Here is a 23,356-nt window from a genome sequence, read left to right as displayed (position 1 = left end):
AGTTTGGAGTCTGTCATAACGAACATCTTTATGTCTGTGGGGTGCTGAAATGGGGAAATTGGCGCACACCACACACAACACGATCAAGGCTGTTCAAATCCAAGATTTTGTTTCTTCATGTGTGGGGTCTGTCTCAGATAAGATTTCTGTTAAGATTTTGAAATTCCTTATGTGTGTACCCCGCTTTACCCCTTAACACTGACAACACAGTATCATCGAAGCCATCCATGCTGGATGCCATCTTCTAGGCTATATCCAGGTCGCTGGTTCCCAAACGTACCTGGCAAAAAACAACGGGCACCGAGTTACTAATAGCTAACGTTACCTAGCAAAAGCTAGCTAGCTACGTTAGCTGTATGTGTTAGTGTTGTTGGCTAAGGTTCGCTAATGTTAGCTCCTCTCGTGCTGAGTGGAGGGCAGGTGAAATCTGAACGACAGCAAAATGTGATCTTTGCCAAATATAATGTTAGCTCGATACTGACCTTGAACTGCACTCCGTTTTTCTCCGTGGTTTCTTCGAAAATGCTTCTCAGACAACGTGGGAAAATCTCTCTCCGATCTCTCTCCGATGCCTGACTTCGTCGTGTTGTGACAAACTATATACTTGTCTGCGCAGGCGCAGAATAAGTATATATATAAAAAAACTAAATCAAAACATATATATATATTTAGTAACAGAATTGCAAGAATGTATGACATTATAAAATGTTGGCTTTCATTTTGAATGTTAAATGGTGATGTTTTAAAAGTTAAGAGTTTTTTTTTTTTCTACCACATGGGTTAGGGTTAGCCAATCAGAGGCAGAGTGGCAGGGTCATTGAAAAATGGTAACGGTTTTGCAATAAGGCGGGCACATCCCCTCCCCTCAAATCCAAGGCAACAGCAGCAGGCAATTGACAAGGTGCATCATGGCGGCGTGGCGGTGTATGGTCTGTTTTATTTTTGTTGCTTTAAGTCTAAAGGCGCTCCTTAGCCACATTCATGTCATACATGGTCGTAGTGCAGATTTTTGGGTCTTCTGTGGAATCGATGGTTGTGAACAAGAGTTCAGAGTGTTCAACTCATTCTCTCGCCACATTAAACGGACACACCCTATGTATTCAGTAGTGGACAGAGCGCGGACCCACAGGCAGTTCACATAATCGCCGGGGACTTCAATCATGCTGACCTGAAGGTAGTACTACCGAAGTTCAATCAGCATGTTAAATGTGCAACAAGAGGAGATAACACACTGGACAAGGTATACACCAACATCAAGCTTGCCTACAAGGCTAGACCGCTAGCTCATCTAAGCATGTCTGACCACGTGTCCATCCTCCTGATCCCAGCCTACACTCCCATGAGGAAAAGTGCCCCCTCTAAGACTGTCAGAACCTGGCCAGCAGGGTCCGCTCCACTGCAGATCTGCCTGAATGACACCTCATGGCAGGAATATGAGCATGAGGACCTGGAACAGTTCACGTCGTCGGTTCTGAACCACAGTGAACTGCACCAACTCAGCCACCGTGGACAAACGTGTCCGGGTCTACCCCAACACGAAGCCATGGATGACTGAGAAGGTCCGACAACTGCTTAAGGAGAGGAACAACGCCTTCTCAGCGAAGGACACACTGCTGTACAGCACCACCAGGGCTAACCTAAACCGTGGCATCCGGGAGGCCAAGGCAGACCACAGAAGATTGAGGAATGCTTCCTGAGCAACGACTCCAGGCGGGTGTGGCAGGGGGTTCAGCACATGACAAACTTCAGAGCCAACAGGCTCACAGCCGCTGAGGACGACCCCCTGCTGGCGGAAGAGCTGAACTCCTTCTACGCCCGGTTCGACGAGGGGCGAACGGAGGTAACCACAACACAAACACCACTCTCTCCAGCTCTCAGCAGCCTCACCCTCACAGAGCATGAAGTGAGACGCGTGCTGAAGGCGGTGGACCCCAGAAAAGCCTCAGGGCCGGACGGCGTCCTGGGACGGGTGCTGAGGGACTGCGCCGACCAGCTGGCTGGGGTTTTCACCAACATCTTCAACCAGTCCCTGTCCCAGGCCACCATCCCACCCTGCCTGAAAACCTCAACAATCATCCCAGTCCCGAAGAAAAGCACGGTGAGCTGCCTAAACGACTACCGCCCGGTGGCACTCACACCAATCATCATGAAGTGCTTCAAGAAACTGGTCCGGGCCCACATAGTCACACGCCTCCCGCCCAACCTGGATCCATACCAGTTCGCCTACAGAGTCCACAGAGGACGCCATCGCGACGACTCTCCACTCCACTCTATCCCACCTGGAGAGGGGGAACAGCTACGCGAGACTGCTCTTTGTGGACTTCAGCTCTGCCTTCAACACTATCCTTCCAGACAGGCTAGTGACCAAACTACTAGACCTGGGACTATCACACTCCATCTGTGCATGGATCAAGGACTTCCTGTCTGACCGCCCCCAGAGGGTGCGGGTGGGCTCCCACACCTCCACAGCCCTCAGACTCAGCACTGGGTCCCCCCAGGGCTGCGTGCTAAGCCCCATCCTCTACAACCTCTACACCTACGACTTCACCCCAGCAACTCCATCATAAAGTTTGCAGACGATACCACCGTGGTGGGCTGCATCTCGGGGGGGGGGGGACGAGGCGGCGTCCAGGGCTGGGTCTCCGTTAACCGGTAATTACCGGTCTTTGCACAATTTGAATACAATTTGCTAAAATTAATTTGTCACATATTCTGATTCCTTCTACATTAAAAAAGACGAATATATAGGCTATATTTCTTCTTTTATTATTAATGTGTAGACTAGCCTACGCGATGAACAAACAGCGGCAGGGTTGCCAGATGGGATTGACAATTTACAGCCTAACTAGTCCGCTAAATAACCGCTAAACCCAGTAGCCCATTCGGCGGTAACCCGCCCCATCTGGCAACCCTGTCTCTCAACGGCGCGAGTAGTTGTGAGGGAGAAATTCGTCAGTTAATTTAGTTTGATCTAGTCTAAATAAAACCACTGCAGTGACCGGAGTCAAGGTTATTGTTCTGCGTGTTTTGGATGTGCTAGAGCACAGTGAATGACCACCGAGGGCCGTGAGATGCGGCTGGTAAAGGACACTAGCCATCTCAACCCCGTTCATTGATTGAGCCTGCCGTGCCCGTTCCAGCCCTGAGTCGGGAGATTCAGAGTATAACATCCCCCTGGCTACCTCTTCTACTCCCCCTGGCTACCTCTTCTATTCCCCCTGGCTACCTCTTCTACTCCGGGAGTTTCCATTGAACTTTCCTCCTCTACATTCGTCCATCTCCACGTGCGCTACTATCGACAACCTGGGCTACTGGTAGCCTACCATTAGATTAGGATTGATTAGATTAGGTTGACAATACCACACTACATTTGAGTTTAGGGATATCAATGTTATATATTCGTGTATGTTTTATCTTTATGTATTAAATGTTATAATTGTTCCACATTTGAGACCTGTCTTCCCCCCACTCAGTTATTCAGTCGGTGTCCATCATTTTAGTTCAATTTAGTCTATCTATAGTGTTAGAGTTTAATTTGTGCCACTAAATTGAAATAGTCCACGGGTGTGTATCCCCCCGATACATCCTCCTCATTCTCATACTCCCGAGTCCGAGAAAGTATGTCCGAGAAAGTATTTGACAGGCAGCTAGACTTAATGCCTTCCCAATCAGCGAGATCTTTCAGTCAAATGTAATCTCAGTGTTGTTATATGGTTGTGAGACATGGAAGATGACAGCGGCTGACGAACAGTGCCTAGACACATTTGTCCACAAATGCCTAAGAAGGATGCTGAAAATATTCTGGCCTACACGGGTGTCAAACGAAGAAGTGAGAAAACTTGCTGGTATAGAGATGGTAAGCACGCAGATCAGAAAGAGAAGATGGAAGTACATCGGCCACGTGTTGAGGAAAAGCCCGGATGACCATCAACGCATAGCCCTCAGATGGACCCCTGATGGACGAAGAAAAAGGGGACGCCCCAAAGAAACCTGGAGAAGAACCGTCGAGAGGGAGCGTGACATGCTGGGTCTAAGATCCTGGGAGGCGGCGGCTGCTGTGGCGAGGGACAGAGACCGGTGGCGTAAACTCGTTGGAGGCCCTACTCTTCACACCCGAAGAAAAAGGACCTAAGTCAAGTTAAGTCAATCAGCGAGACGTGGTTATAGAAATGACGTTGTTTTATTGATAAAAAGGGTAAAACTGGAAAGAGAATATAGAAAACGTACATTACTGTCGTGAAACTATTTAACACACTTCAGTTAACGTAATGTGGAGTCCGTTCATTGATCGATCGATGCAGTCCGTTCAAATAGCCATCAAAAGCTAAACTAGGCATACTTAAAATTACCAATTACATCCTCAAATCCCATTAATGCAATTGAAATAAACATCTTAAAGTAGCCTACAGTCGTAATTCAAAGTAGCAAAGGTGACTAGGCCCAGTGTGGCGCGCGTGCAGCCCTGGACAGTAACGCATGCGAATCATGAAAGCCTATATTATTATATAGTTTGCATCTAATCGTATCGGATGAGAAATAGACATTAAATGGCATATATAGGCTACACAGCAGCTAATCATCGCGACAAACACCTATATTATATTTGAATATGATGACTGGAATTTCTCCCGTTTGTCCGACACATTGAAATCTTTCCGGACACTTTGACCGGCACCAATTTTTCTAACGGAAACCCTGGTACAGGGATGAGGTGGAGCAGCTGGGCAAGCTGTGCAAGGTTAACAACCTGCTGCTGAACCGGTCAAAGACCCAGGAAATCATTGTGGACTTCAGGAGGAAAAAGTCTGAGGTCCAGCCCCTGCTCGTCGATGGAGGGAGCGTGGAGAGAGTCTCAACTCTCCGATTCCTGGGGGTGCACATACAGGATGACCTGTCCTGGAAGACCAACACAGCAGCCATCATCAAGAAGGCACAACAGCGGCTCTACTTCCTGAGAGTCCTCAGGAAATACCACCTCAGACAGGAGCTGCTTGTGACCTTCTACACAGCAAAAATGGCAGTGTTAAAATTACAGTGTTTGCACTTTTCAGTGTAAAGTGTTATGATTTCAGTGTTCCTTCAAGCATGTTAACGGCACTTGTTGTTAATACCCTATTGAGCACAGAGTTGGATTATGGTGTTGATCATAATTAACACTGAACACCACATCCGGGACATTTACGTGCTGTGCGTGAGCTGAGCGCTAATTGTCTCGATCTCCGCCATCTTTCTCTCTTGCGACTTGATGCAGCGAGGTGAGGTACTCAACATCGCATCGCTCGACATTACCTTTATCAAGGTAAATTTCATCGACATGTATGTTATCATTTTTGTTAATTCGTTATATTATATATGCTTGTGTCGAAAACAGTGTATTTGTGTGGTATGAAACTTAGTTTGAGAAAGTTTAGCAAGCGTGGGGGGCACTAGGCTAGCTAACGTTATCAACCATAAATTCAAATGACAGTGGAAAAGAATGACTCCAAATATTGACACTTTTGTGTGCATATTTATAGGCTCAAATGTAATATTTAGGCAAGAAAATGTGCATATTCGTTTGTGTAAGTTAACGTTACGCTAGCCTGCTAATGATATGGTCCATGCACCTGCTGGCTTTGCTAGCTATCATTAACCATAGCTGGCTGTCGAGCACAGCCACGTGAGTTCGACATCTATTTCCTTGAACGTTACAGCCCCTGTGTCAAATATGTATTATTTGATTTATTCGTTTATTGTAATTGTATTTATTTTGTATACATTTAAGTAGCACTAACTGTTATTTCCTTTCTAATGGTACATTCTGGTCGGCCATCAAGTAACCATCCACAAACCAGCAACGGTATGTTTGGCCATCTGCTAGCTTAACATTACCTAAGAATGGTTGTATTGCTGCGCACTGAATTTCATCGACATGTATGTTATCATTTTTGTTCATTCGTTATATTATATATGCTTGTGTCGAAAACAGTGTATTTGTGTGGTATGAAACTTAGTTTGAGAAAGTTTAGCAAGCGTGGGGGGCTTTAGCTTGTTAGAGTTGACGCTGCCATGCCAAATTGTTTCACGGTGATGGAATCGGAATCCTCTTGCGCTGGGAAACTTTGGCTAACGTTAGCTAGTTTACTATCAAGGTAACGATAGCTGGGTAGCTTGCCGCCACTGCGATGAGGAACAGTGATATTCCGACATCGCCCGGACAGTATTTGACTCGGCAGTGTTATGACACGGGGGCGAGGGGGCTCAAGGACACGACAATGGAGGCAGAATACTGTGAAGCCCCGTAGGGTATTTGATGGTTGATTTGGAGTGGAGACAGGTGTGCAGGTTTGGCTGAAGATCTAATTAGGGGGACAAGCCTCAGCTGCGGCGGAGAGCACGCTGTGCTCGAGCTGTGGGGGCGGGTGCTCGAGCTGTGGGGGCGGGGGGCGTCCTAACGATTCCCACCGTAGTTGGGGTAGACCACGCCCACTACACGCCCACGCCACGCCAACTTCTGGAATATGTAGGGGTGTTCTCTGTATCTTGTTCTTCCGCCCCGCAGGTCGTTCCGCAACCCCATTGGATTTTAGCTTGTGACGTAACACGGGGTGCACGATTAGATATAGGTTACCCATCTCTGTATGCAACTCGGCGGCGCTGAGTGTGCCGCGGGCCAACGGTCAATGTTCTCCGCGGGCACGGCCGCGGCTCTCATTGCCCTGTGGGCCCTGGAACGCGCGCCTATTCTTGGTGTCAGTGATTGAGAAAAAATAAATAAAAACACCCCTACATATTCCAGAAGTTGGCGTGGTCTACCCCAACTACGGTGGGAATAGTTAGGACGCGGGCGGCGTAGGGCGTGTGTGAAGGCCCAGCCGTAACAGGCAGCACTATTTAGCTATAGCTGCTGAATGAGACAGATGTAGAATTAGATAGCTCAGAAAATGAAATAAGCAGCAATGTTTTGCACATGTCCCTTGGAGAAAATGTTGGTTCACGTCGAGTGCAAGGGAGCCCTGAAATGGGTACGAGTACCATTACGATTACCATTACGATTACCATTACGAGTACCATTACGAGTACCACTACGATTACTTCCAATTCATTCAAGAAGGTAGGGGCTGCCCACTCTTTTACACATCAAGCTAATGGGAAGACGGCTAAAAGAATGAGAATAGTAAAGAGAGTCAATGCTTTATGGAGCATTTGAATGTCACATGATGCATTGCATGTAGGCCTATATAATATATATATATACGGTATACGTATATATATATAGCTATCATAACATGAGTACGTGTTTTTGCTCTCAGTTTCAGTGAAATTCAGCCTTCCACATGGAACTGATGTGAACCTGAAGGACTCCTCAGGAGTTGATGTGGAAGCTGACATCTTCGATGAGCTAGTGAGGCACCCCTCACTAGCTCATCGAAGATGTCAGCTTCCACATCAACTCCTGAGTATCTTTCAAGGTGTTCACTGAGGAGCACTCTGGTACTTTGGAACACTCTGGTAAGAAACAGGAACGCCCCTCTCCATTGTAAATTTTACATTCAGGGCCTTAAGCTGACAGTTTTATCCAAAGCGACTTTACATTTTGTGAGTAGGAAGAGAAACGACAATAACTGTGTTCACAGTATTTTAGTATTCAACGAATGTTAATACTCAGCCAACATGGGTAACATTTCGTGCAAACATGGTCCTTTTATCAGGAATTAAGGGAGCCTATTTCCTCGCCACCGAGATATATACTGTAGATACAGTGGTTTTGCTGATTTTGGCCAGGTATTAATGTAATGGATTTTGGCATGATTAGAAGATGGATGTGACTCGAGAGGCTTTGACCTGCGCTGCTTTGCAGTAGCCTTCTGATCCCTCCAATTACCGTAATTTCCGGACTATAAGCCGCTACTTTTTTCCCATGCCTTGAACCCTGCGGCCTATACAATGGTGCGGCTAATCTATGGATTTTTACAGCTAACGGCCACAAGGGGGCGTTCTAAATCTATGGATTTTACCGGTCCACCACCTTACACCTCATTCTGACATACAGCGAGCGAGCGAACCGGCAACAAAATCATGTGCGAAACTGTCCTCATATGCAGCGTTGCGATTTTATCACAGGTATATTCCAAACCACTCAAATGAACTAGGGGTGTGAACAAACTTCTAGTATTGTTTAGCGGTTGGACGGCCCGTTTCACACCCCATCCTGACATACAGCGACGCGAGCGAGTGAAAGTGATTAGAATGCATTCATTTCAATCAGGCTGTCCTGACATGCCGCGAGCGACGTTTTGCTGGCAGCGATGACGCTGGTGTTGTGTGGGTGTATCGGACATATATCACACAGTAGTATAGGAACAAACAGGGTACTTTATTTCTCTTCTTCACTCAACACGGAACTACCTTCTTCTTCTGTTCATACATAGTACGTCTCACGTAACGCAACAGCGCCCTCTAGGATCATCCTATTATAACATATAGGCAAGTGCAGTGTAGGCCTATTGTATGGACACAACATCTTCCCCTTTGCAACAAAGGATACTTCTGGTACTCTAACATGAGTATTCAACATAACATAGAACATTCACATACTACACTCTGCATAATGTATGTAACCCAAAATAACAATTAAACTTCCACAGATTAAGCATATCTTTTCACTCACTTAGACATGACAAAGTCCCTAGTCCAACTAGGTGGATTTCTACTTCTGGTAGGTCTGAGTTGGGTACCTGTGTCAGAGTCCGGCGGTTTGTCAGTCCCTTGCTCAGTACAGTCCAGTGCATTGTCGGAGTCAGTACCTGGGGTCAACTCTGGCAGTGCAGATAAGCGTGAGGCGTTCCAGACTCTTCCATCATCCAGCAGGTAACTGTTTGAGCTTCTCCTGGTCACAACAGTCTTTGGTCTGGTGAACTTCAGTTCTCCTTTCTTTACTTTCCATGGCTTCCTAACCCGTACTTGGTCACCAGGCTGGAAGTCTGTTGCTTTGGCATGGCGGTGAGCATCTGTGTATTGTTTGGATTTTACTTGTTTTTGTTTCACTCTTTCACGCACAGCATGTTCATCCATGGAGGGTACAGGCATGTCTTTTATCACAAGCTTTGTTCTCATTCGTCGTCCGTGAAGCAGTTCTGAAGGGGATACTCCAGTGGTAGAATGAGGCGTTGCTCTGTAGTCCATCAGGAATGTTCTCAGAAATGGTTTCCACGGTTCTCCTTGGATCGATGCGGTGTGTAGGCAGTCTTTTATAACACGGTTAAATCTTTCAACTTCTCCGTTAGCTCTTGGATAGTAGACTGCTGATTTCAGGTGTGTAATCTCCCTCTTCTTTAGAAAGTCGGCAAACTCAGCGGAGACAAACTGAGGTCCATTATCACTGACCAGCTCCTTTGGATTCCCCTCTCGAGAGAAGATAGTGGTGAGGAACTGGATGACCGTAGCGGTGTCGGTGCGGGGAGCGAAGGCTACTTCAGGCCATTTGCTATAGTAGTCCACCAATGTTATGGCAAACCTACAGTCAGCAGGTGCTATCTCGAATGGACCTACGATGTCCACTGACACCTTCTCCCAGGCAGCAGCTGGTAGAGGTACAGGATGAAGTGGAGCATCATGGGTAATGGTCGTTTTATCATTCTGTCGGCAGGTCGTACAGTTCTTCACGAGTGTCTCTATTTGAGAGTCCATTCTGTGCCACCAATACAGTTCTCTGAGGCGCTGTTTCGTCCTCACAATACCTTGGTGGGTTTCATGAGCAATGTCAATGAGTCTCTTCTGCAATGACTCAGGCACAAGCAACCGATGAGTACCTCTGATGATGCTGTCCTCCATGACTGCAAGCTCATGTCGAATCAGGAAGTATGGTTGTAAGTCAGGATCAAGGGTGTTTTTCTTTGAGGGCCAGCCCTCCCTAATCTGTGCACGGAGCTTTGTGAGCACTGGACAGGTGCAGCTGGCAGACTGGAAGTCATCCTCGGAAATAGCACTCAGAGCAGAAATAATGGATGCAACAGACTCTACATTTTCTGCAAATGCAGCATCTGTTTCAGGAAGTGGGAGTCTAGATAGACAATCAGCAACATTATTCAGAGATCCTTTTCTGTATTCCACATCATAGTGAAACTCCATCAGGCGAGCAGACCACCTGGCGATCCGTAGGCCAGCACGGTTGTTCCCTTTTGTTGTCAGTAGTGTTGTTAGTGCTTGATGGTCAGTGCGCAAACGGAATTTCCTTCCCCAGAGCCATGTACGCCATTTCTCAGCGGACCAGACGCAGGCGAGTGCTTCCTTCTCAACGATCGAGTACTTCCTCTCAGCATCCGACAGACTGCGAGAAGCGAAGGCGACAGTCTGTTCTTCACCCTTGTTGTCTAGTTGAGTCAAAACGGCTCCAAGCCCATAGTCTGAAGCGTCTGTGGACACAATGGTAGGTTTGGTGGGGTCGAAAAGAGCTAATGCAGGGCTGTTCACAATCTGCTGTTTGACTTGGTCAAATCGTCCTTGTGCCACATCGTTCCATTGGAATGTACTGTACTGTTCTTTCGCAGTAGGGCTCTCAGGGGCTCCACAATAGCAGCGTAGTTCGGCACAAACTTACTGTACCAGGCTGTCAGACCCAGGAACGAGCGGAGTGTAGAAGGATCAGTAGGAGGCGGGGCCTTCAGGATTGCAGTTACATGAGAGTCATCTGGCAGGAGACCGTCCGGGCCAATCTTAGAGCCAAGAAAGGTCAAAGTAGTTTGACGGAACTTGCATTTATCAACATTGAGTTTCAGTCCTGCGGTGTCGATCTTGTGCAGCACAGCCTTGAGATTGTCGTCGTGCACAGCTTCTGAAGATCCATAGATGATTACGTCATCGAGGTAGCATTGCACACCCTTGAGGCCACTGAGAATCGTCGACATCATCTTCTGAAACGCGGCAGGGGCGGAGCTAAGTCCGTAAGGTACTCGGCGGTACCTGTACAGGCCTTCGTGCGTAATGAAAGCGGTGAGCCCTCTGCTTTCTTCATGCAGCTTCAGTTGGTGATAGGCAGATTTAAGATCCAGTGTAGAGAAAATTATGGATCCACTATGGATCCACGCTCAGACAGTATGTCCTCGATCAACGGCAAGGGATAGCCATCAACAACCACAGCTTTGTTAGGTTCCCTTAGATCAACGCCCATGCGGATGCCACCAGTCTTTTTCTGGGTGACTACAATTGGGGATACCCATTCAGATGCATCGACTCTCTCAATGATTCCATTTTCCTCCAGGTTCTTCAGTTCACTTGTCACAGCGTCACGGACTGAAAGCGGTAAGCGTCTGAGCTTTTGCTGTACTGGCTTCACGTCTGGCTTTACCTTGACCTTATGTACAAAGTTTTTTGCACATCCAAACGCAGCTGGAGTTCCATCTTGCTGTTTGCAAGCCGTAGGGGAGGCTTTGGTTTGGTGGAGGGTTGCGCAGACAGTAGCTGTCTCGGTTATCAACTGTCCACCTTTTATCTGTAACTCAAGAGCAGTCACAAGGTCCATACCTAGTATAGGAGTTCCCGTTTTTACTATGTAAAAGTCTGTAGTTGCACACTTGTCCCGGAAAGTAATGTCAGCAGTAAGACATCCTAGCACATCCAACTTCTCTTTAGAATAGGTAACAAGTTGCACCTTAGGTTCACTTAGCCTACTCAAACTAAAATGATCCCTGTATACCTTTTCAGGCAGTATAGAAACACCAGACCCTGTATCAACAAGTAGCTCAATCGTAACAGTCTGTGCAGTAGGTGCAGTAATAGTAGTAGCACACATCAACTTATTCATGTCATAACCATTTCTCACAGATAAAACACGAATTTCAGGCACAACAACTTCATCATTATCATCTGTCACTTCATTTACAGACTTAGCAGAGGATTTGCATACTCTAGAAAAATGTCCCATTTTCCCACATGTCTTACATTTGCATTCTTTTGCAGGGCAGGATTTATCATTGGCAAGATGGCTTTCTGACCCACAGCGGTAGCAGGTGGTGTGAGTCCCGTCCATTTTAGGCTTGCCGCGGTTTGGCTTGAAATTGCCTGCCTTCATTTTCACGTGAACGGCAGCCACATCCCTAGTGTCAGCAATGGCTTTGGCGTCAGCTATGGCAGCTTCAGTGCGCCTCGCTACATCCAGAGTTCTGTCCAATGTCAGAGTCTCTTCCATTAACAGTCTTTCACGTATGCGCGGATTGTTTGTCTTCTCTACAATCTGATCGCGCAGCAGTTCATCCTGCATGGCGCCAAACGCACATTGTTTAACGAGCTCGCGCAGGGCTGCAACCAGTGGCGTAGCGGACGGGCCCGCAAGCGACGCACCGCGGGGGGGCCCCAGCCACTAGGGGGCCCCCTAACATTGGATCATTTTTTTTTTTTTTTTTTTTTTAATAATTTAAAAAAATATGAAACAAAGAAAATAAGTGGCCCTTCATTGTGTCAAGCTTAATTTTAATATATAGGCCTATATTAAAAAAGATATACATAGTTAGCCGTATCCAATAGCAACATGACTTTGACGTCACACGTAAGCAGCGAGACACAAGGAAAATGAGCAAGCGAAAATACAATACAAAGTACAATAAGCATTCTTTAGGTGGTGGTAGATTCTCTATTCGGACATTCGGAGTGAAAGAAAAACAACATACAGATGATAATTCACACAATATAATACCACGAAAGCGTACAGCACTAAACAATAACATTTATTTGGGCAGCATCATACTCAAACTCAGGCAGAAGGGCAGGGTCCGGCCAGGTTCACAGTCACAGGCTGTCAGTGCATCATAATTCAGCATGGTTAGGCTATATATAGCTGCTTCTTTTTCTATTCTACTATTCTATTCTACTTCTGCTGTCTGCGTCTCCCTGGGTATTCCTAGACCAGATGGCAAAAAGTAAAGAAATGCCACAATATACCAGGACTTAAGAAACGAGATGTCCAACAAAGGATTTGACTAACCCTGGCCAATTTTACGCAACAAGTAGACTCTGATGCAGCGGCGACAGGGTTGTCAGATGGGCTGGTTTTTGGTGGATTTAGCAGTTTTTAGATTGGTTAGGTTGGAAATTCTCAATCCCATCTGGCAACCCTTAGCGGAGAGTCTACAGCTTATATGTTTACAGATATCGCGCTGCTGTGCACACCACACTTTGTTAAAAGAAATAAAGCTTGTACTTTTCTACTTATAATACATTCTACTGATGTAGTCTACCATTTGGTTTTAGTTATTGCTCTCACTTGTTTGTACCTTTTGCTAAGTCAAGCATTTATAATGTAGAGTGCATATTGCGAAATTTCGCAACGTCAATAACGCATCGGCCTCTAAAAAACGCACTTTTTATTTTTTTTACCTCCGTTGCTAAAGGGCCCCCGCCGCCACCTTGCGGGGGGGGGGGCCTCGGGATTTTGCGGTACGCCACTGCTACTTATAATACATTCTACTGATGTAGTGTAGTCTACCATTTGGTTTTAGTTATAGGCTATTGCTCTCACTTGTTTGTACCTTTTGCTAAGTCAAGCATTTAGAATGTAGAGTGCATATTGCGAAATTTCGCAACGTCAATAACGCATCGGCCTCTAAAAAACGCACGTTTTTTTTTTTTTTTTTTTTTTTTTTACTCCGTTGCGAAAGGGCCCCCGCCGCCACCTTGCGGGGGGGCCCCGGGATTTTGCGCTACGCCACTGGCTGCAACATAGTGATCCGTGGACTCACCGACAGCTTGTGCTCGTTGCCGAAAACGGTACCTTTCCGCGACAACATTCACTTTCGGAGAGAAGTATTTCCTCAAAGCACTCACAGTTCCAGTGTAGTCATCAGTAGCGAGTGGCAAGGTGCTGTAGATTCGTTGTCCTTCAGTTCCTAAGCAGTGAATGATCAGGGCTCTCTTCCTCTCGACGGCAAAGTCTTGTCCCCCGATAGCTAGCAAGTAGTTGTCAAACAACCGTATCCACGCATCAAATGCTATCTTCGGTTCACCTGGGCACTCCAGGAACGCGGCAGGAGGTTGCAAGGAAAGTAAAGCCATCTCCTCTTCTTCACTACTACTCTCGTCGCCACTTTGTTGTGTGGGTGTATCGGACATATATCACACAGTAGTATAGGAAACAGGGTACTTTATTTCTCTTCTTCACTCAACACGGAACTACCTTCTTCTTCTGTTCATACATAGTACGTCTCACGTAACGCAACAGCGCCCTCTAGGATCATCCTATTATAACATATAGGCAAGTGCAGTGTAGGCCTATTGTATGGACACAACAGCTGGCCCCTCAAAAAATCACCCGAACCCTTACATATGGTAATTAAACATTAAAACACCTGCGGCTTATAGTCCAGTGCGGCTTGTATATGTACACAATTGGTTTTTACCCTAAATTTAGCTGGTGTGGCTTATATTCTGGTGCGCTTTATAGTCCGGAAATTACGGTACACTTTTTAACCCCCAAAGTCGACAACTAGTTGAAGCTCGTACTTATTTCACAGCTCTTGTTGCCACAATGCTAAATATACCTCAAATGGAATATTATGCAACTGAAGTTATTGTTTTGCCTCCCTTTAGGTGAGAATGAGAGCTCTGAGACCTCCTTCTGCTCAGATGAAGGGATGTCTTCCTCATTTCAGTCATCGTGCTCTGCATCAAGTGCCGCCAAATCCACGTCAAGTAGCTCCACTGTAATTTTAGAGAGCACCAAAACATGGAAAAGGAAACTGGTAGAAGGACCACCTGACAGCAAGGTGGCAAAAGATGTGAGTTCATAGGTTGCTGGTTGATGTCAGGCATTTTCAAAATGTGTGGTAGGTTTACATGTGATATCTGTATTGCAGACGGTCTACGTAGCTTTGCACCAAAAACCAGGGGGTGAGGATGTATTCAAAGAGTACAACAAAACCAAAAGCCTTTCTGATCAAACAAGAAGGAAACTCGTAAACATCTTGGTGGCAGATATGGTCGAGACTCATGGGTAAGTGACCAATACAATATACTCTACTTCCTTAACTGAAATACTTACTAATTTTGGTTATGTTAAACTCATCCATCCTCTTCTCAACCGTTTACACCGTTAAAAATAGCTTGAACTGTATTTCAAACTGACCTTGTTATCTCTCTCGCTATATTGCAGGAAAGTCCCACCGGTCAATGTCCGTGTTACCTATGCCCTTGGAATAGTCACCCTTTTCCCCAATTTGAAGGATCTGTCTTCACCAACTGGTTATGTGAGTTACAGTATATAGCAGGAACCTAATTTAATTAGTATGTTAGGAATTCCTAACTTGGTATCAGGATCCTGATACAGACACACCCATAGCTTCACAATGAACTACACTGAGAGGAGTTCTGCTGAGCTCTAGGATTTTCCCATTTTTGCTTTGATGGATTTTAAGTATCCAATAAGGACTAGATCCTTTCTCTACTACTTTGGCAGGGGATATTGTTGTCCTCATCACATTTAGCTCAGGTCTACATTTTTGGACTAACTTTAGAATTTCAAAACAAAAATCATTTCACACCTTTCTTCCCTGTGTAGCACACATTGTTAACACATTGAGACAAAAACGAAAAAAATAGATATATTGAAAGATATATTAATATTTTTGGTCTGATGTTGCCTTGTTTTACAGGAACAGTTCTATGATCTTGCCAGTGGACAGGGTTACCTGGGCTACAGATTGAAAACAGTGCAGCGCAACATGAGAAGTGCCTCCAAAGAAACCCGGAGGAGCTCCAAGTCTTCTCATCAAGATGGCCCCAAGAGTCAGCGTGAGACATATACACCCGCACAGCTGTCAGGTGATGAATGCAGAGAAGCAATATCCATGATGAAGCATTCAGCCGACCAATCAGTTGTCAAGGAGAAAATGAAGGCAACGTTCAAGCACCGACAGAGTATGCTACACGATCAAGACCAGTCTGCACTCGTCCTAGATCACTTCTCCCGATTCTTGGATACACCAGGCTTGGTGAGCAAAATGGAGACTAGCTAGATGTACTAATAATTACATGTCATGAATTGTGCGTAATGTTTGGACATTGTTTCTGTGTGCTAGATTGACCAAGACTTCAGAATGATCTTTGGAGAAGACATATCCCGCAAGTTTATCTAGAAATGGCCAACCTTCTACAAATCTAGGGTCTTTACTGCATGCAAAGACCTTCGCCCTGGTACTCATGTGGACGATCTTTTGACTGCTCAGGAGGAATCAAATGATTCTGGTAAGTGTACCTTTAATGTGGGTGTTTGTTTACCAGTCCTCATCTGCACCTATGAGCTTTGACTGTACTCATGGGATGTGGGTGTGGCCCTTCTAATCCACTAGGATGGGACAGTGACGTGGCAGCGCTCCTCCTGCTTGTTCATCTCTTGCCTCCAACTGCAAAAGGAAGGAAGACTGGAAAAGTCAGTGCCAGTGATGCTGCTGGTCATGTGATCAAGTTTGTGAAGGTATGTTCTACACGTGGATGAAGAATGATTGTTGATTTAACCTCTGATTTGATACTCTAGGTCTGCCTAGAGTATCTCCCCTTCACAGCTCTTGAAAAGAAGCATCTCTGGGGGATAGATAAACAATTTGGTACTGTATATTTTATTCACTGTAATTCTAGGAAGAGACCAATATTGTACCAGATTGATCATTTAAAATGTTTTTTTTAACCAAGCAGAGTGCTGCTTCAGTTTTAATGTACTTCTAAATGGTTGAATAGACATGATCATCCATGCTAAGAGCTTACGCCAGCCCTCCATACGCCAAAAAACTACCTTTAACATACATGCATGTAATTTTGAGATGATGCCTGTCCAGGGAAGGTGGAAAATGTGTTCTGTCTCTTGGGTGTGAGCACACACAAACACAAGAACAATTTCTTCTTCATCGCTCTATAGGTCGGGACGAGCGTTCCTCAGCAAAGTTGGATCAACACAGCCCTTTCTCCTCGCGGTCGGAGTAAAGCAGAGCAGTATCCAGAAGTTTTACATCGTCCTGGACCAGAAGGCCATTCCGTGCATGGTACAAACATCTGTCGCTGCCTTTGACGAACTGTTTAAGGCACACTTTGTGTTTGCTGTGTCCTACGACGAGGCCTTGACCAGCTTCTTCACCTTCCTTCAAACTACCGTGTATGTATGGCATTGATGTGGGAACTGCCAAGGAGAGTCCAAGAGTCAAAGAAATCAGGGTGCGACTTCACAACATTGAGGTTTAGGGAGAACATTGAAAGATGTTTACATGCTACATTTGTAAGTTAGAGCACAGCACTAGTTCAGCTTTGTTCCAACATTTGAAGTTTACTCATGCTTTGTACCCAGGCTGTACGTTGCGTTTAAAATGCGGTGAACATGGGTGTTCATCTGTTTTTTACACTTATTGTGGATTCAAGAAACATTTATTGAGAGTACATGGAGACTGTGTAGCCTCTGGATCTACTGATCATTTTGACTCTGTTGATACTCCTGCTGTTACTACTCCTACTGATACCACTACAAATGTTGACGTAGTTGGTCATTCACTGCCAAATGCAGCTCCTATTGAAAAAAGGCAGTTATTGGATATGTGTAGCTCTATTATGGCTCAAGTACAAGCATCTGGAGTCCCTGAAAGTACTGTGCAATGTTTAGCTAGTTCAATGGAGGAGCTTGTCAAAGATGTCCATGTTCAAGCACAGGAGGCCGTTCTTAAGTGCCTTTCATCTGAAGTAACTGAACACGCCCTAGATAAAGTTAGAAACTGTTTTGAGCAGCTTGAAAATCCATTCTCACTCCTCAATACTGAAACTAAGAGGCAAAGATATTTTGAAAATAAATGGAAAATTGTTGAGCCCAAGGAACATGTTATCGGTGTGCGTTATGATGTCCGCAAAGATAGAACAGGTCTATACAGTCAAATTCCAGTCAATGACAAATGTATGTATGTACCCATTTTGGGAACTCTTGAGTCAATGTTTACCAACCAGGAACTCTGCAACTGTTTTCAGGAAGTAAAGCTTCATCAAGATGGCATTTTCAAAGACATTAATGATGGTTCATATTTCCGAAATCATTCATTATTTGCACAGCAAGAACATGCGCTTCAGATTCAGCTATTACGATGATTTCGAAACAGCCAATCCGCTCGGATCTAAAAAAGGAATACACAAACTCGGTTGTATTTATTTCATTTTAAGAAATGTACCACCCAAGCTAAATTCTGTTTTGATGAACATTCACCTTGTGGCACTTTTCCATTCAGAGGAGCGTCTGATTAATAGGTCCCCATCTCGGCCATTTTGAAACCTCGCAATCAAGCCAAACAAGTCTTGTTGTGAAAATATTTGTTTTCCGGTTTTTGGCATAGGACGACAAACGAAGCGATGAAGAACCCACTCGATGTCATATCCAACAGTTTTACATTCACTAAATACCTACATTTAGTTAGCAAAGTCGGGTGGGGGGTATTATTCGTTTTAGTGTGACAGTGTGTGTAGCCACGCCCACCCCAGCTGTATGTAAGGATCCACCTGCGTTTGTTTACAAGTTTACAAGATGGATGCTGAACCTCTCGCTAACGCTATCAACTGAATTTCAAAAGCAGGCAGAAATATCGACAGTGGGCAATTAATGAACTCCTTCATATTGGACTATACATAACGGGAACTCCGAACTCCGAATCTGACGATGACAGATGACAACGGAATGTCAGACATTGATCTCCACATCAGTTCACTATTCTTGGGACAGTCGTCTGCAGACAGACCTTCTGCTGTGTTCTTGGGTAAGTTTTAGTGAGTTACATGTGTTGTTTACTAGGATTTTGTGTTGTTTACTTAGGATAGCCAAACAGTTATTTGTTGTTTTGTGAGTAAGGTAGCATCAGCCCCGTTGTTAGCATCAGTTATCAGACCACCTCCCACCATCACTAATGAGATGGTGGGAGGAAGAAATACGTTGTCAAAGATAAAACATAATGAATAAATACATTTGTTGCAGACCTACTAAACATGCAACATAGTGTAATATGTGTCATGCACCATTTTAGTGTGTTTGTGTGTGTGTACCAGCTAGCCAAACAAGTGTTAGCTTGTTAGCTAGCTAGCTAGCTTTGTTAGAGATGTAATAGATTATAGAAAAAGTAAATGCTTTTGTAATGAACGCTAATGTTATGTGGAATCAAAAATAATGATTCATTCATTGATATGTAGATTTGCTGTAGAATAATACTGTGAATTGAAATGATTTCACTAGCCTACTCCTTACACTACAACAATAGTACACTGAGTCTATGGAAAACCTATACTAGAGAAGAGTCCACAGTTCTGACCTGAAATGTGTGTTACAGAGAATGAGGAGGTGAGAGGTTCTGAGAGATTACACCTTGATGAGAGTCACCAGCACTTCAGGTATTTGTCATTGTCATTGTATGCAATTCTATTTTATGAAGATAGTAGTAGGCTATTTTGTAAAAGTGGTGTTGGTCACAGTGGGCAATCATTTTAAATGTACTGTCTTCTTTTTTTATTACAGCTTTGATGCCCAGGTGGGATGGGAAGGAACTACACCGAAGTCCCACTAGATGCTTTATGGACTATAATGATAAATGCATACACACAGACACAACATTTTAATTTTTTACCATTCTATTATTGTATTGCTCAATTGTATCTTGCCAAATGTTTTCCATTGCCATGAATTTCACTGTTGTACTTGTAATGGGACGTAATAAACTTTTGGCACACATGGCAATAAAATGATGATGAATCATGAATCTTGAATTATTATTATTATTATTATTATTATTATTATTATTATTTAGCTATTTAAACATGTCAGCCCTGCAATTTTGCTTCCTGAGGGTTAGCTGACAACCCCACTGACAGATGACAGGTAGGTAATGACAGGTAGTGTAATGAGGGAGTGGTTGTCTTGAGGGTGTGGTTGTCTTGAGGGAGTGATTAGGGTGGAGTTAACCAGCTATTGTTCCCATTCATTACCTCTGTGAAAAACGTCTCTGAAGAAGTTTGAGGCTAGATATCTCAGTACGGTGGTTCAGGGGGTATCACCATTAAACTATCCATGACTTCTTCAACTTGTTTCAGATTTCAATGTATGACACATCATTTTAAAGCTTACAATCTACCCTTTCATAATCTGGAAAAAACAGAAAAAAGATTTTGCCCTAGTTGAGGACTTTTTAACCATGCCCTGTCACGTATGGGTTTGGTCCAATCCTACAGCCTCTTGTGAGAGACTTAAAAGTTTTAGAGACACAGGGACTCCAGACGCCCTTTTCAGATACACCGTTGAAGGGGTCTGTTATTCAGGTTACTGGTGATAATTTGGCTATACATGGCCTTTTTGGCATGGTTGAGTCGTTCAGTGCAACTTACTGTTGCCGATTTTGTTTAACCAACAAAGCAAGCTTGCAGTCAGTCTTTATTGAGGATGACCCAGATTTAATTCTTCGCACAAGGGAGCTCTATTCAGAACATTGTGAAGCTATGGCACAAAACCCTTCTCTAGTCCACTCATTTGGCATTAAGAAAACCTGTCCTCTCAATGAACTGCAGTTTTTCCATTGCTCTGACAATTTTGCAGTGGATATTATGCATGACCTACTAGAAGGTGTTGTACAGTATGAGTTGAAGCTGGTTTTTCAGTACTTAGTGAAGGATTCTGTTTGTACTGTACATTCAATTTCAGAAAGGATTCAGAGCTTTAACTATGGATACAGTGAGAGAAAGAACAGACCTAGTACACTCAAAGTTGACGATGGTAGCAACGACCTTGGTCTCAATGCCATTCAGTCATGGTGCCTCCTGCGTAATACTCCCTTGATTTTTGGAGATCTAGTTGACCAGGACAGCAGTTTTTGGAACGTGATTCTACTTTTGATTCAGATCGTTAACATTGTATTTTCACCTATCATAACAAAAGGAATGACTTATTTTTTGAAGCACTTAATTTCTGACCATCACAAACTGTTCAAATCTGTATTTACAGATAAGAGGCTGATCCCAAAGCATCATCTGATGATTCATTATCCCAGATGTATCAGGAAAATAGGTCCACTTATACACATGTGGTGTATGAGGTTTGAGGGGAAACACAATTTCTTTAAGAGGTCTGTGAAGAACTTTAAAAACATAACCAAAACACTAGTAAAGAAACATCAGAATCAATTGGCTTTTCATTGGGAGAATTTTTATTTCCAAAGATTTACATTTGGTCCCCTTAAGTATGTATTAATTAGTGAGCTAGGTGAGGTCTTGGAGGCTTGTGTAACTTTGAATGCATCTAGTGTCCCCACTACTTCCTGGGTGAAAAATTATGGAACAGAGTACCACATTGGAATGTATGTTTGCACTCATGTTGAAAATGAAATGCCTATTTTCAATAAGATTGTCAATGTCATTATTAAGGATGAAGAAGCATTGTTTTTTACCACTAAGGTCATTACGATGTATTTTGACGATCACTTGAATGCTTTCAGTATTGGTGAGGTGGATGATGTGTTCACTGTCATTAGTGTGTCTCAGTTGGTGTATTATAGACCGTATGACAGGCAGTTTTCAACTGAGAATGATGAGAGGACATACATTGTGCCCTATTGCAGTTTTGTCTGATCCCAAGTGCAGAACTTTTATGGAATGTGCAATTTTATTATTTCATGTACAAAGTACATGGCTGGGTCAATAAAGATGACTTAACAACCATTTCTGCAATTTCTCTTGTATGTATTTAGGCTAAGTGGGAAAACTGTTTTGTTGTATCCACACTACACAGGGTTGTTCTTAACACTGTATTTTAACACCCAACACCAGTGTAGTGTGACAACATTTTTGGTGTTAATTGTTATATTGTGGAGTGTTGAATCACTGCAAATTTGGTGTTAAATCAACAAAAAATTGGTGTTTAATCAACACAAATTTGGTGTTTAATCAACAAAAATTGGTGTTGAATCAACACAAATTTGGTGTTGAATCAACATAAATTTGGTGTTGAATCAACACAAATTTGGTGTTGAATCAACACAAATTTGGTGTTAAATCAACAAAAAATGTGGTGTTTAATCAACAAAAATTTGGTGTTGAATCGACACAAATTTGGTGTTGAATCAACAAAAATTTGGTGTTTAATCAACACAAATTTGGTGTTTAATCAACAAAAATTGGTGTTGAATCAACACAAATTTGGTGTTGAATCAACATAAATTTGGTGTTGAATCAACACAAATTTGGTGTTGAATCAACACAAATTTGGTGTTGAATCAACAAACAATTTGGTGTTTAATCAACAAAAATTTGGTGTTGAATCGACACAAATTTGGTGTTGAATCAACAAAAATTTGGTGTAAAATGTTTAACACCATCAAAAGTGTTACTTTAACACTCAATAAAGTGGATGCATATACACACTTTGCTGGTGTTAAAATTAACACTGTGGGTGTTAATTTAACACTAGTGATTTTGCAGTGTACCGCTGCACAGTGGAGAGCATCCTCACCTACTGCATCTGCGTGTGGTTCTCCAGCTGCACAGCCGCAGAGAGGAAAGCGCTACAGAGAGTCGTGAGATCGGCCCAGAAGATCATCGGCGCCCCCCTCCCCTCTCTGGAAGAGCTGTACAACACACGCTGCCTCAGGAAGGCCTCCAAGATCTCCAGAGACCCATCCCACCCTGGGAACGAACACTTTGTTCGGCTGCCCTCAGGCAGGCGGTTCAGGACCATGTCCGCAAGGACAAATAGACTGACGCTCAGCTTCTACCCTTGGGCCATTCAGGCCCTGAACACAGCAAAGACCTAGGTTCTAGGCCCTGGACAATCTAGACAATTTGATGGCAGCTACTAGATTGTAATCAAGTGCAATACTGAAATACAACTGTGAACATTTCAAACCTGCAAACTGCGACACTTTTAATGAATGTGCAATAATACTATGTGCAATATGACAACCCTCGTGTACAGAAGGTTCAGAGATAGGAAATGTTAGGATATTTATAGCATAGCATAGAGTACAGCACAGTGTTTTATTTGTATAGTATAGTAGTATAGTATAGTGCAGGGGCGGCGCTAGGGGGTGGCTACTGGGGCTCAAGCCCCGGATGTTTTCTGAAAAGCCCCGAATGTTTTACTTAAAAAAAAAAATTAAAAAAAAAAAAATAAAATCTCGTGAGTAACGTGCAGTACCGGAGTCCAACAGAGAGGCAGCAGCTGCGCGACATTAGCCTGCGTACTGGGTAGCCTACCCTGCCCTGAAGAAGAAGTGATCTCAATCAGTGCCTGACTTGCAAAATTGTAAGGATGGATATCCCAAAGTTGTTTCAACAAAACAAGCGCCTTGTTGCAGCAGCAGTATCAGCAGCTGACAACAATGACATCACCAGCAGT

The 23,356-nt window shown here is 44.0% G+C and overlaps 1 protein-coding gene across 1 annotated transcript in view; it reads right to left on the bottom strand.

Annotated features, from left to right (window-relative positions):
• Positions 1–244: 244 nt before the first annotated feature.
• ptcd2 (pentatricopeptide repeat domain 2) overlaps positions 245–23,356 on the bottom strand; it is a gene marked incomplete at both ends in the record, with an annotated part of 38,608 nt that continues 15,496 nt past the window's right edge. Inside the window, 3 exons of the mRNA XM_080529384.1 lie at positions 245–280; positions 9,367–9,563; positions 10,517–10,892. Coding sequence (XP_080385510.1) covers positions 245–280; positions 9,367–9,563; positions 10,517–10,892 — 609 coding nt within the window. The remainder of the gene's footprint in view (positions 281–9,366; positions 9,564–10,516; positions 10,893–23,356) is intronic.

The sequence above is a fragment of the Nansenia antarctica genome, assembly GCF_963989245.1.
Source record: "Nansenia antarctica genome assembly, chromosome: 4".
Taxonomy (NCBI): Eukaryota; Metazoa; Chordata; class Actinopteri; order Argentiniformes; family Microstomatidae; genus Nansenia; species Nansenia antarctica.
This window is presented reverse-complemented; position numbering and strand designations above follow the sequence as displayed.